The 13,211-nt window shown below is 61.5% G+C and overlaps 1 protein-coding gene across 6 annotated transcripts in view; it reads left to right on the forward strand.

Moving 5' to 3' along the window:
* HSPG2 (heparan sulfate proteoglycan 2) overlaps positions 1-13,211 on the forward strand; it is a 110,842-nt gene that overhangs the window by 90,048 nt on the left and 7,583 nt on the right. For all 6 annotated transcript variants that reach the window (XM_069575033.1, XM_069575034.1, XM_069575036.1 and 3 more), the window contains 21 exons: positions 386-537; positions 1,059-1,200; positions 1,515-1,666; positions 2,057-2,198; positions 2,287-2,427; positions 2,723-2,857; positions 3,084-3,265; positions 4,130-4,325; positions 4,565-4,744; positions 5,062-5,322; positions 7,011-7,215; positions 7,721-7,818; positions 8,554-8,820; positions 9,853-9,962; positions 10,151-10,298; positions 10,396-10,512; positions 11,070-11,181; positions 11,857-12,001; positions 12,089-12,188; positions 12,341-12,450; positions 12,591-12,699. In XM_069575033.1, coding sequence (XP_069431134.1) covers positions 386-537; positions 1,059-1,200; positions 1,515-1,666; positions 2,057-2,198; positions 2,287-2,427; positions 2,723-2,857; positions 3,084-3,265; positions 4,130-4,325; positions 4,565-4,744; positions 5,062-5,322; positions 7,011-7,215; positions 7,721-7,818; positions 8,554-8,820; positions 9,853-9,962; positions 10,151-10,298; positions 10,396-10,512; positions 11,070-11,181; positions 11,857-12,001; positions 12,089-12,188; positions 12,341-12,450; positions 12,591-12,699 — 3,204 coding nt within the window. The remainder of the gene's footprint in view (positions 1-385; positions 538-1,058; positions 1,201-1,514; positions 1,667-2,056; positions 2,199-2,286; positions 2,428-2,722; positions 2,858-3,083; positions 3,266-4,129; positions 4,326-4,564; positions 4,745-5,061; positions 5,323-7,010; positions 7,216-7,720; positions 7,819-8,553; positions 8,821-9,852; positions 9,963-10,150; positions 10,299-10,395; positions 10,513-11,069; positions 11,182-11,856; positions 12,002-12,088; positions 12,189-12,340; positions 12,451-12,590; positions 12,700-13,211) is intronic.

Below are 13,211 nucleotides of genomic sequence, written 5' to 3' on the forward strand. Positions count from 1 at the left end.
GTCTAGGTTTTTTTAATAGCTTTCCAAAGGTTCCACAGCTGACAAATGGCAGGGCTGGGTCTTGGACTCAGGCAGTGTGGGCCTAGAGTCTGAGTTCTTAGCCACATAGTATGCAAGTCCGGGAAACATTAGTGATCCGTGTGGAGGGCCCCAGCCCTGAGCCCCAGCCGCCAGCGATGATGTGAGCTCAGGAGATGCTGGGCCATCGTCTAGAGAATGAGGCGCCTCTGTGCCCCTGGCTAACCCAGCTGCTCCAGGCCTCAGGGGAACGGGAAGGGGGGCAATCAGGACTGTCGTCTGCATAGCCTCTGAACACCTGGGCACCCAGGGGCGGGGGCTGAGGGTGCACAGAACCCCAGCTCACTGACTTCTTCCTGTGAGCCAGCCCCGGGCGGAGCCCCACCCATCCGCATCGAGACCTCCTCTTCCCACGTGGCCGAAGGGCAGACCCTGGATCTGAAATGTGTGGTGCCTGGCCAGGCCCATGCCCAGGTCACCTGGCACAGGCGTGGAGGCAGCCTCCCTGCTCGGCACCAGGTATGGAGTCTGGAGAAAGCAGGGTGCAGGCATCCCCTCCCTGCTCTGCCCCCTGCCCAGGAGGGAAGGTGGCCCCTGTGCATTCAAGGCTTCAGGAGTCAGGGGGTCAAGGGCAAGCTGAACATGGTTGGGCTAAACCCTTCATATCAAGGGCTGCCCAGAACCTTGGCATGAATTAGGAAATGACACCTCTTGGACTTCCCCAGCGGTTAAGACTCCAATGCAGGGGGAATGGGCTCAATCCCTGGCTGGGGAACTAAGATCCAACATGCTGCAGAGTACGGCCAAATTTTAAAAAACAAAAACAAAGAAACAGAAAAGGACACTCTTACTCAAGACACTGCTTTCTCCTGCCAGGAAAAATGTAATAGTAGACATCCTCTGCAGCGTCTAATGTCAGCAGGGGTCGCCTTTGGCAGGAGACCGCCTCCGCAGTGGCCCGTGGCAGTTCTCCTGGATGGGTGTCAGGGCTGGGCCACCAGCACCGCCCCCGCCAAGTTCACTCTCCCCACCCTGGCCAGGTCCATGGCCCGCTGCTGAGGCTGAACCACGTGTCCCCCGCCGACTCTGGCGAATACTCCTGCCAAGTGTCCAGCAGCTCAGGCACCCTGGAGGCTTCCGTCCTGGTCAACATCGAGGCTTCCAGCCCAAGTCCCATTCCTGGTGAGCGACAGGAGCTGCGGGTGGTGCTGGGACGCAGGCTTGGGGCCCCTTCCTGGCCTTGTTCCTCCTGCTCTAGCCCTTGGATCCAGGAAGGTCCCCAGCCACTGGGAACCAAGGTCTCACGTGCCACCCCGGCCCCCAGGGGACCGAGACTCTTATTAAGTCAGCGGCCCTCCAGAGTCAGCCATGCCAGCTGCTCTGAAGTAGGTGCACCTCCAAGGAGCACCAGCTGGAGCCCACTGCCCCCTGCCTTCGTCATCTGCCTGCACCCCCAGAGCCTCAGCTTTCTCACCCACCGCCCATTGTGTCCACAGCCCCAGGACTCGCCCAGCCCATCCACATCGAGGCTTCCTCCTCCCACGTGACTGAGGGGCAGACCCTCGATCTGAACTGTGTGGTCCCCGGGCAGGCCCACGCCCAGGTCACGTGGCACAAGCGCGGGGGCAGCCTGCCCGCCCGGCACCAGGTACGGGGGCCCTGGATGGGGAGGAATCCAGAGCGGGCCAGGTTGGACCTGCAGTTACCTTCTGCCTCCCCGACCTTCTCCGTACAAACCCCGGCCTGCCTGGGGACCGCAGGGGATCAAATACTTTCGTGCAAGGAGTTGTCACCAGCCGGACAGTCAAGAGACCTGGGTTCTTCTCCTGGCTCTGCTGCTGAATCATCTCCTAAGCCAGTTTCCCCCTCTACCAAGGGGATATGTTGGGCTTGTAGGCATCTGTGAACCACCCTCAGCTGGAGCTCTGAGCTCCTGAGACCCAAGGGAGAACTCTTTACACGCTGGCATGTCTGGGCTCGGGGGCTTGCCCTGTCCCGAGTGCTTTGGCATGACGGCCACCCCTCCTCGTTCTGACAGACCCACGGCTCCCGGCTACGGCTCCACCACGTCTCCCAGACTGACTCTGGAGAATACGTGTGCCGCGTGGTTGGCGGCTCAGGGTCTGAGCAGGAAGCCTCCTTCACCATCACTGTTCCACCCAGCGCAGGGTCCTCCTACCGTGAGTGAGACAAACGCCACAGGCCAGGGGAGGCGGGGAGACCCTGGAACCCACACAGCCCTGCCCAGCCCAGCCCTCTGCCCCCCAGGTCTTAGGAGCCCTGTGATCTCCATCGACCCACCCAGCAGCACCGTGCAGCAGGGCCAAGATGCCAGCTTCAAGTGCCTCATCCATGACGGGGCAGCCCCCATCAGCCTTGAGTGGAAGACTCGGAACCAGGAGCTGGAAGGTGAGCCGGACCGGGTGCAGGGGGTGCTGAAGATGGGTATGAATGCACGGTGACCACCACTGGAGGCTGGGCGGAGGTGACCCTGGGTAAAACCCTTCACCCTGGGGTCTGGGTGTCCCGATGTGGATGGGGACAGGACCGGACCCAGAAGTGTCTCCATCTTCATCGGCCGTCTGTGACCTCGTGAGCTGGATACACCCAGACCCGAGGGGTCGGGGCACGGGGCGCTGGTGAGCCTCCTGGCAGCTCCCAGGCAGGAGGACACCCTCACTGACCGTACCCTCCCTGATGCCAGACAACGTCCGCATCAGCCCCAATGGCTCCATCATCACCATCGTGGGCGCCCGGCCCAGCAACCACGGGGCCTACCGCTGCGTGGCCTCCAATGCCTACGGCGTGGCCCAGAGTGTCGTGAACCTCAGTGTGCACGGTGAGGGCCTTTGACCCCATGGGCTCTGCCTCCCCGTTTCCAGCCCCGATTCCCGCCTCTGCCCCTCGCCTCTCTCTTGGGCGTTCTCCCTCTCTGAGTCTCAGTCCCTACGTGGGTTCAGTGGGGAGACCAGTGCCCACTGGCAGCTGCTGACAAGGGGGCTGTGACAGGGCACGTGGCCAGCAGGGCCCCGCGTGTGCATCAGCCGTGTCGCTCCTCTGGACAGGGCCCCCTACGGTGTCTGTGCTCCCCGAGGGCCCTGTGCGGGTGAAGCTGGGAAAGGACGTCACCCTGGAGTGTGTCAGTGCCGGCGAGCCCCGCTCTTCTGCTCGCTGGACCCGGATCGGTGCCCCCACCCACTTGGAGCAGCGGGCGCATGGGCTTCTGGACAGCCACACGGTGTTGCAGGTGAGGCCAGGGAGGTCTCATCTCTGGATCTGAGGCCCAGTCAGAGCCCATCCTTGAGCATATACTTGGAGGAGAGAGTGGTGGGTCACCAGACGGGTGATGAATTGATGGAGAAGGGGAGGGTTAGGCAGATGATGGGTAGATTGGAAGACAGTCAGGAAGAAAGAAGGAAAGTGGAGAAAAGGGAGGGAGGAAAGAACGGATTGAAGGATGGGTGGTGGGGTGGGTCGATGGATGGATAGATGGGTGGGTAGATGGATGGATGGATGGATGGATGGATGGATGAGTGGGTGGGTAGGTAGGTGGATGGATGAGTGGGTAGATGGGTGGGTGGGTGGGTAAGTAGATGGGTGGATGGATGCATGGGTGGGTGAGTAGATGGATGGGTGGGTGGGTGAGTAGATGGATGGATGGGTGGGTGAGTGGGTGGGTGGGTGGGTGGGTGGGTTGGTAGGTAGATGGGTGGATGGGTAGGTAGATGGGTGGATGGGTAGGTAGATGGGTGGATGGATGGATGGGTGGGTGAGTAGATGGATGGATGGGTGGGTGAGTAGATGGATAGATGGATGGATGGGTGGGTGGGTGGGTAGGCAGATGGGTGGATGAGTGGGTAGATGGATGGGAGGGTAGATGGGTGGATGGTATATGGATGGATGAACAGAGGGATGGGGTGAGTGGATGGACAAGTAAATGCGTGGACTGGTGGGACATCCTGGGTGTGAGCCCTCAAGTAGCCAGTCAAATAGGAAAGCTGAAAACAGATGAACAAGTAGAGGAAAGAGTTTAAAACCAAGCCAAAGCTAGGGGCTGCCGCCAAGGTCCCCCGCTCAGGGCCTCCCTAACCAAGACCCTTGCTTCTTCCAGATTTCATCAGCTAAACCGTCAGATGCGGGCACCTACGTCTGCCTGGCTCAGAATGCACTGGGCACGGCGCAGAAGCGAGTGGAAGTGATTGTAGACACTGGTGCCGTGGCCCCAGGGGCCCCCCAGGTCCAGGTGGAAGAAGTCGAGCTGACTGTGGAAGCCGGACACACAGCCACCCTGCGCTGCTCAGCCACAGGTGCGGACGGGCGCGGGCCCACGAGGCGGGCAGAGCCGCGGGCCCGGAATTTAGACATCTTTGGAGACGCGAAGACGGTGTCATGCCCAGGGAGGGGGCAGTCACCCAGCGATGGCTGAGGGGCCCGCTTACTGGCCCCCATGAAGGAGCGAGCTCACCCAGGTCCCTTCCTGACCACGCCGCCCCCCAGCCAGTCCTGGGGGACAGCCTGTACCAACCTCTGCCGCTCCACTCCGTAGGCAGCCCCAAGCCCACAATCCACTGGTCCAAGCTGCGCTCCCCACTGCCCTGGCAGCACCGGCTGGAAGGCGACACACTCATCATCCCGCGGGTGGCCCAGCAGGACTCGGGCCAGTACATCTGCAACGCCTCCAGCCCGGCCGGGCACGCAGAAGCCACCGTCGTCCTGCACGTAGAGAGTAAGGCCCTGGCCCGCCCTCCCCAGGCTGCCTTCTCTGCACCGCGTGGAGGTCCAAGCGCCCCCCACCACCCCCAGCCAGGCTCCACATCCATCCCGGATGGAACCCCGGGAGCCCCATCTGGAGGGTCGCAGGCCCCTCAGGCCCCGGGAGCCTGCCCACCCCTAACACGCACATGCCCGCCTTGGACTTGGCCCTCCGTCATCCCAGTCCTCAGGGCTCAGTGTCCTTCGGCTTCGCCGGTCCCTTTGGCCAGTTGCTGAGGCCCAGCGCCAGCTGCTGCCCTGACCTCTTGTCTCTCCCACCCCCGGCCGCAGGCCCGCCCTATGCCACCACCGTCCCGGAGCACGCCTCGGTGCGAGCTGGGGAGGCCGTGCAGCTGCAGTGCCTGGCTCACGGGACGCCCCCGCTGACCTTCCAGTGGAGCCGCGTGGGTGGCCGCCTCCCAGCGGGGGCCACCGCCAGGGGCGAGCTGCTGCTGTTCGAGGCCGCAGCCCCCGAGGACTCGGGCCGCTACCGCTGCCAGGTCACCAACAGGGTGGGCTTGGCCGAGGCCTTCGCCCAGGTGCTCGTCCAAGGTGAGTGGCCGCGGCTCGGGCTGGGCAGGACGGGGGTCTGTTTTTCCTCCAGGTGCTCGTCTGAGCCCTTCACTTACCCCACAGCTGGCGCCTCACTTGGGGCACAAAGCCCCCCCTTGATTACTCTAGCGGGAACTCCTGCCTTTTCCCTGTTCCCCAAGGCCCGAGGCAGGCCTGCCTCCTCCAGAAAGACCCGCCTCACTCTTCTCAGCACCTGTAGCTCTCACCGCTGTGTCCCCCGCCCCGCTCCTGGACATTGACCTCACACTGCCGGAGGCTATGTTTCCATAAGTACCCCAGCCTGCCTCACCTGCCGGACTGGACAATCAGGGCAGGGCCCGAGTCCGGACCTAGCAGCTCCTGGCTTGTCCACCCACAGCACCCAGAACGGGCTGTGTAAATGCCACGGGGACCACAAAGAGTGTGTGCTGGGGCAGCACCCCAGCTGCCCGGGCTCTCAGCACGTTTCCAGGGAACCCAGCGTCTCTGTGGTCTCCTCGGGAGCCCCAGGCCAGAGTCAGCCTGGGTCCTGGGTTCAATGCCCCAGCTCCGTCTCCTGATGCCTGTGCGACCTTGGCCAAGTCAGTGGACCTCAAGTTTCATTGTTTTCATCCTGTTGGGTAGAGAGGACAAGGGTAGCACACAGGCTGACTTAGAAAGATACACCTATGTAGAGCCTGGAGCTGGTAGTAGGCGCGTGGTAAATGGTGGTAATATGCATTTGACCCACTCACCTACCGGATAGGTAGGTGCCTTCACCTGGGACCTTCCTATTTTCTGTACATTTTTGTTCACTTATTGATTTCGTTGATTGATTTCTGGCTGTGATGGGTCTTCACTGCTTTGCAAGTGCCTTCGCAAGTTGCAGCGAGTGGGGGCTTCTCTCTTGTGGTGCAGTGACTTCTCTCGTTGCGGAGCACAGGCTCTGGGGCACAGGGGCTCTGGTAGCTGTGTGGTCTGCGGGCTAAGCAGTTGCAGCTCCTGGGCTCCAGAGCGCAGGCTTCGGTAGTTGTGGTGCCCGGGCTTAGTTGCTCTGTGGCAAGTAGCATCTTCCTAGATCAGGGATCAAACCCGTTTTCCCCTGCACTGGCAGGCAGATTCCTATCCCCTGCGCCACCAGGGAAGCCCCCTCCTGTTTTAGACTAGGGTCAGAATAGCCTTTGCTGTCCTTCCTTCAAATGTCTGAATCTTTCTAAGACCGACCCCTCCCGAAGGCCGGGAGCTTGTGAAGCACAGTCCAACACGTCACAGGCTTTTTCTCTTTCATATGCATTTATTTGGCTGCGTTGGGTCTTAATTGCAGCACACAGGACCTCTCGTTGCAGCGTGCAGTCGTCTCTCTAGTCGTGACCCAGGCTCTGCAGCTGTGGCTTGCAGGCTTAGTTGTCCCATGGCATGTGGCACCTCAGTTCCCTGACCAGGGGTTGAACCTGCGTCCCTGGCCTTGGGAGGTGGATTCTTCATTACTGGACCACCAGGGAAGTCCCCACAGACCCTTATGTATGTGTTGATTAAATGATTAAACAAGTGAGCAGGTGAATGAGTCAGGTCTTTTTACCCTGGTCAGAGAGGCAAATGGGAGAAGAACGTCCTTTGAATGTTAGGTTGGGGGTTCCCGGGTCCTGGCGCAGCATCGGGGATATCACACACACACACACACTCTCACAACCTCGTACCTGTCCCCACAGGCCCCTCTGGCTCTCTCCCCGCCACACCCACACCAGCAGGATCCGCACCCACAGTCCAGGTCACGCCTCAGCTGGAGACCAAGAGCATAGGGGCCAGCGTGGAGTTCCACTGTGTCGTGCCCAGCGACCCAGGCACCCAGCTCCGCTGGTTCAAGGAAGGGGGTCCGCTGCCTCCCGGCCACAGTGTGCATGATGGGGTGCTCCGGTGAGTGGGGTGGGGCGCCCGCCCAAGGCACACAGTGGGGCTGTTAGAATCCCTGCCCTACAGGGAGGGCTGAGCGTGCAACGATGGCCTTGAGAAGTCACTTCACCTCCCTGAGCCTCAGGGCTGTCAGTCGTGCAGTGGGTTTTGCGAGACCCCAGAGCGCTTAACACAGCCCTCAGCACAGGGAAGGCCTGCAGTCCTCAGTGGCCCATGTTTGTGTTGTTGTTAAAGGCACGTTGAACAGGCTCTGGGGCCAGATACATACACGTGGCCCAGATTGCAGCTCTGCTGCTTGATAACCATGTGACCTTGAGCTCTGGACCAGAAGGTCTTGGTGTGAAATGGGTGTGGTGACATTCACCCTGTCTGCCTGTCTCCCAGGGCTCCGGGGAGACTAGAAATTTACATCCTGTGCTGATCTCTGACAGCTTTTGACTCCTACACAGTTGCCACATATTCTCAGCAATTGTTTTTATTCACGGATGTCTTATCTGTTTCTTCACAGAATCCAGAACTTGGACCAGAATTGCCAAGGAACCTATGTGTGCCAGGCCCAGGGACCATGGGGACAGGCCCAGGCCAGTGCCCAGCTGGTTGTCCAAGGTAGAAGGGTGGCTTCAGGCTTCTGCTAAAAGCAGGGGACAGAGATAAAAGGCGTAGGGACCATATTCCCCAAGAAACCCCTTGAGTGAGTAATAGTCACTCTGATGTCCAACCCTTTGCAACCGCATGGACTGTAGCCACTGGGCTCCTTTGTCCACAGAATTTTCTAGGCAAGAATACCGGAGTGGGTTGCCATTTCCTTCTGCAAAGAAACCCCTTGAATGTGTACAAATAAAGAGAATTATTTGTATCTTGCTTGCATCTGGGCTTCCCTTGTGGCCCAGCTGGTAAAGAATCCACCTGCAATGCGGGAGACCTGGGTTCAATCCCTGGGTTGGGAAGATCCCCTGGAGAAGGGAAAGGCTACCCACTCGAGTATTCTGGCCTGGAGAATCTCACGGACTATATAGTCCAGGGGGTCACAAAGAGTCGGATACGACGGAGCAACTTTCACTAGCAGAGAGTAAGGGGGCTTAATGAATCTTGCAAAGGAGTGGGGGAGAAGGAAGATGCGCGGAGTTCGTGGGTGCTTAGACAAACCAGTGAAAATGACAGCGGATGCACCCATGAGGAAGGGAATGAACGAAAGAGCTAACAAGTGAGTGTGCTGAAAAGTGGGCGCAGGAAAAGGCAAGCGCAATGATGGCAGCCTCGGCTGCAGTGTCCACCTGTCCCGGGGGCGTCTGCGGTCTCCCCGAGCCCAGGCCTCACCCCATCTACCGCCATCCTCCCCAGCTCTGCCATCCGTACTCATCAACATCCGGACCTCTGTGCAGTCCGTGGTGGTCGGCCACGCCGTGGAGTTTGAGTGCCTGGCCCTCGGGGACCCCAAGCCCCAGGTGACATGGAGCAAAGTGGGCGGGCGCCTGCGGCCCGGCATCGTGCAGAGCGGAGGCATCGTCAGGATCGCCCGCGTGGAGTTGGCCGACGCGGGGCAGTACCGCTGCACCGCCAGCAACGCCGCGGGCACCACTCAGTCCCACGTGCTGCTGCTCGTGCAAGGTGAGGGCTGGCGGGGGCTGGGGGTGCTCGGCCGTCTCCTGCCCGCCCTGCCCTCCTCCTCCTTCCCGCTCGCGCGGGGAGATTCAGCTCAGTGTGTTTAGAGAGCGGGTTTCCTAACAAGCAGGGCTTGCCTGTTGGCTCAGCTGGTAAAGAAACCACCTGCAATGCAGGAGACCCTGGTTCGATTCCTGGGTTGGGAAGATCCTCTGGAGAAGGGATAGGCTACCCACTCCAGTACTCTGGCCTGGAGAATTCCATGGACTGTATGGTCCATGGGGTCACAAAGAGTCAGACACGACTGAGCGACTTTCACTTTCACTTTTCCTAACAAGCAGGTGCAGCAGGGGATAGACGTGAGTGGTCCTCTGGGGCAGCTGGAACTTGCAGGGAAACCTGTGCCACGGGGCATCAGGAGAAAATCAGACGCGTAGTTCTCACCTGCAGGAGTGCCTGCTCTATGAGGAGGGCCTGTAGCCCAGACTGATGGCAGACAACACAGACACAAAGCAGACGTATGAGACAGTAAAACGCGAGGCTTCTGGTGGTCAGTGGTTAAGACTTCATGCTTCCACTGCCAGGCGTGGGGGTTCAGTCCACTGGTCAGGGAACTCAGATCTCACATGCCACGTGGCACGGCAAAAAAAATTAAAGATTTTTAAATTAAGACAAAGAACTGAAGCATGGGCATAGATGATGCCAGGCAGTTATAATCTGTGTGTTTTTCAAAAGCTATTCCTTTTCACCCCAGGCCGTCTGACTCACCCCGAAACTTACCCCCGCTGCCCTAGTACCCCGTTTGGTGGGTTTTCGAGGCTTGGTCTATGGAGTCAGTTGGACACGTCCCCAAGCCCTGGCTCTGCCAGGTTTCATCATTGCAACCAGGAGTGAACGGCTCCTTTCCCTCCCAGCCGCAGCGTCCTCATCTGTGAAACGGGGAGACAGTGCCTCCCTCCCAGGGGGGGTGTGAGGATTAAACGAGCCAGGCAGTGGCCATCATCAGGCTGACGCCTGCGTCCCCCTGCTTCCTCTCAGCCTTGCCCCAGATCTCCACGCCCCCTGAGGTCCGCGTGCCTGCGGGTTCTACAGCTGTCTTCCCTTGCATGGTCTCTGGCTACCCCGCTCCTGAAATCACCTGGAGCAAGGTAACTGCTGGGCAGGGGGGCGGCGGATGTGCCTGAGTGGCTGGGACCAGGTCTTCCCCGTGTCACTGTCCCCAGGACCCCCAGGCTTGGCACGGAGTCTGCGCTCTGGGTCTGAGGGTAGGGCCCCCAGGCAGGCCCCACGGAGGTGCCGGCCGCAGCCAGGGGTCACAGTGCCGGTGTGTCTGCAGCTGGACGGGAACCTGCCACCTGACAGCCGCCTAGAGAACCACATGCTGCTGCTGCCCTCGGTCCAGCCCCAGGATGCGGGCACGTATGTCTGCACCGCCACCAACCGCCAGGGCAAGGTCAAGGCCTTCGCCCAGTTGCAGGTGCCAGGTGAGACCACACATCCCCCCCCCCCCCCCGGGGAGCGGCCGCACCCTGCCCGCCGCCTGGGGGGAGTGTTGTCTTGAACTGTGCTTTCTGCCTGCAGAGCGCGTGGTGCCCTACTTCACGCAGACCCCCTACTCCTTCCTGCCACTGCCCACCATCAAGGACGCCTACAGGAAGTTTGAGATCAAGATCACCTTCCGGCCGGACTCCGCGGATGGTGAGCCGCGGGAGCGGAGCTGACGCTGGGGATCTCCACAGTCCCTGCCAGCGTGGCACCGGCCCTGGCAGCCGCTGGTCCTTGGACCCCCCTGTCCTGGGCCCCCCCTCTCTGGCTCTCTCCTCTGCCTTGCATCTCCATCCACTCCTCTGAGATGCCTGCACCCAAGCCTCCTGCCTCCAAGTCTGCCTCCTGCCCCGCCTCTGCCCCCTCCCCCCTCCTCCCCCGCCTCACCCTCTCCTCCCCCCTCTCTCTCTCTCTCTCTCTCATCTGTCTCCTCCCTCCTCTTACGGGCCTCTGCCTTGCACTGTCCAGGCCTTCTTCTCTACTCCGGTGAGTCTCTCTGCCTCCCTCTCCTTCAGGTTGATCCTCCCTCATAAGTGGACCAAGTTCAGTTCCTTTCTAGGGACTCTCAGCAAGGCTCTTCTATCTCGGTCCTGTCCTGAGAGTGAGACGCCTTGGCTGTGTGGGAGGGAGGGGCGGGCTCCCCAGCTTGGGGCAGGGGCGGTGGGGGCGGGGCGCAGACGGGGAGGCCCTCACACGGCCCTGCCCGCCAGGAATGCTGCTGTACAATGGGCAGAAGCGGATCCCAGGGAGCCCCGCCAACCTGGCCAACAGGCAACCCGACTTCATCTCCTTTGGCCTCGTGGGTGGGAGGCCCGAGTTCCGGTGAGAACCCTCACCCTCCCCGTTTACGGGGGAGGGGCGCTGGGGGACTAGACTGCAGGACTTCTGATCGGGGGCGTCCTGGAAGAAGGAGAGGTGGCTGTTATCCTCGATGACCTCTGTTCTGCCGGGGTCAGCACAGCCCACCGGCCGGTGGTGGAGGAAGCAGCCTCTGACCTGCACAAAACTGCAGCAGGAACACTCAGCGATGCTGAGAGCGACCTTCTGGGGCAAGGCTGCTGCAGGCCAGAACTCCTTCATTCATTCATTCATTCATTCAGCAGTCATTTGCTGAGTGTGTGCCGGGCACCGATAGAGAGAAACACAACGGATCAAATTCTGGCCCTTGTGGGAATGTAATGTCCCAGTTGGGGGAGACCAGTCGCAAACTAAGAAGGAAAGGAACGTGATTGCAGAGAGGGTCCTCAGACGAGCAGTGAGGCCACATGCTAGGCTGCAGGGGCCTGGAGCCAGGCACACTTGGAGCCCCAGGGGCGGCTCTGGACAAGCTCCCAGGGAAAGGGTGTAAGGGGGAGAAGGCTTGGGGAGGGGTGGGGGGGCGAGCGGGGAGGTGGGCAATGGCGTCGACCCCTTTGCCAGCCTGGGGCCCTCCCTACAGACCCCATGTCCTCTCTCTCCTGCCCTGCCCCGCCCTGCTACCCCTGCCCCACGGAGCAGGTTTGACGCAGGGTCGGGCATGGCTACCATCCGCCACCCCACGCCGCTGGCCCTGGGCCAGTTCCACACCGTGACCCTGCTGCGGAGCCTCACCCAGGGCTCCCTGATCGTGGGCAGCCTGGCACCAGTCAACGGCACCTCACAGGTGAGACCCAGCTCCGTCCCCCTAGGCCTGGCCCCTCCCCCACCTCCGCCCAGCCCGGCTGCCACTCCCGATGTTCCCTCTGCCCAGGGCAAGTTCCAGGGCTTGGACCTGAATGAGGAGCTCTACCTGGGCGGCTACCCTGACTACGGCGCCATCCCCAAGGCAGGGCTGAGCAGCGGCTTTATAGGTGAGCCCCTCTGCCCCCTGCCTGCAGCCCTGGCCAGACCTCCCCCCGGGCTGGCCGAGCCCATGGTCACCCAGGAGGACCAGGAGGACGTGGTCACCCGGGCCTCCGGGCACCCCCACCTCGGCTCATCTTGCCCCCCCGCCCCCGCCCAGGCTGTGTCCGAGAGCTGCGCATCCAAGGCGAGGAGATCGTCTTCCACGACCTCAACCTCACGGCGCATGGCATCTCCCACTGCCCCACCTGTCGGGACCGGCCCTGCCAGGTGACCCTCCAGGCCGCACCCTCCTCCCCGCTGCCCCCAGCCACTGCCCTCGGCCGTGACGGAACCCCCCTCCCCAACCCCGTGGGAAGCAGGGAAGGGCCAGGGTGTCCTTGGCCTGACTTTTGGGGGTTGCCTCGCAGAACGGGGGCCAGTGCCAGGACTCGGAGAGCAGCAGCTACGTGTGTGTGTGCCCAGCTGGCTTCACCGGGAGCCGCTGTGAGCACTCACAGGCTCTGCACTGCCACCCAGGTGGGCACCCATCCGCCCCGTCTGTGGCTGCCACCCAAGCCTCTTCCCTCTGCCCGTAGCTGCGTCTGCATATCCACCCTCAACCACCCCCTGCCCCCCCAGCAGCTGAGTACTCACCACGCTCGTAGGTCCTCCCCCAAGTACTTAGCACCTTCCTGGCTTCTGACTTCCATCACCACTTACACCAATTCCCCTCACCCCGCTCGCTGCACCCAGGCACGGCCCCTGACCCCCCATCACCGCTCCCGGGTATCTACCACCTGTTACCAGGGCACTCACCCCATCCCCTGCCTCCCATTGACTCCTCACCCCTACACCACAGTGCGGGTGGGTGCAGTCTTCCAGGAACAACACCCGGAGTCACGGGCTCACTCCGCCTTGCTGTCCCCCTGGCCTAAGTCCCTTCCCCCTCCCCCATCTCCCCATGCAGCCGTTCCGGGCTGGCTGGGCTAACCAGCCCAGGCCCCGGCTGCAGTAGGTAGGACCCTGGCATCAGGACCCCTCTCTTTCTC

This window comes from Ovis canadensis, chromosome 2 (assembly GCF_042477335.2).
Source record: "Ovis canadensis isolate MfBH-ARS-UI-01 breed Bighorn chromosome 2, ARS-UI_OviCan_v2, whole genome shotgun sequence".
NCBI lineage: Eukaryota > Metazoa > Chordata > Mammalia > Artiodactyla > Bovidae > Ovis > Ovis canadensis.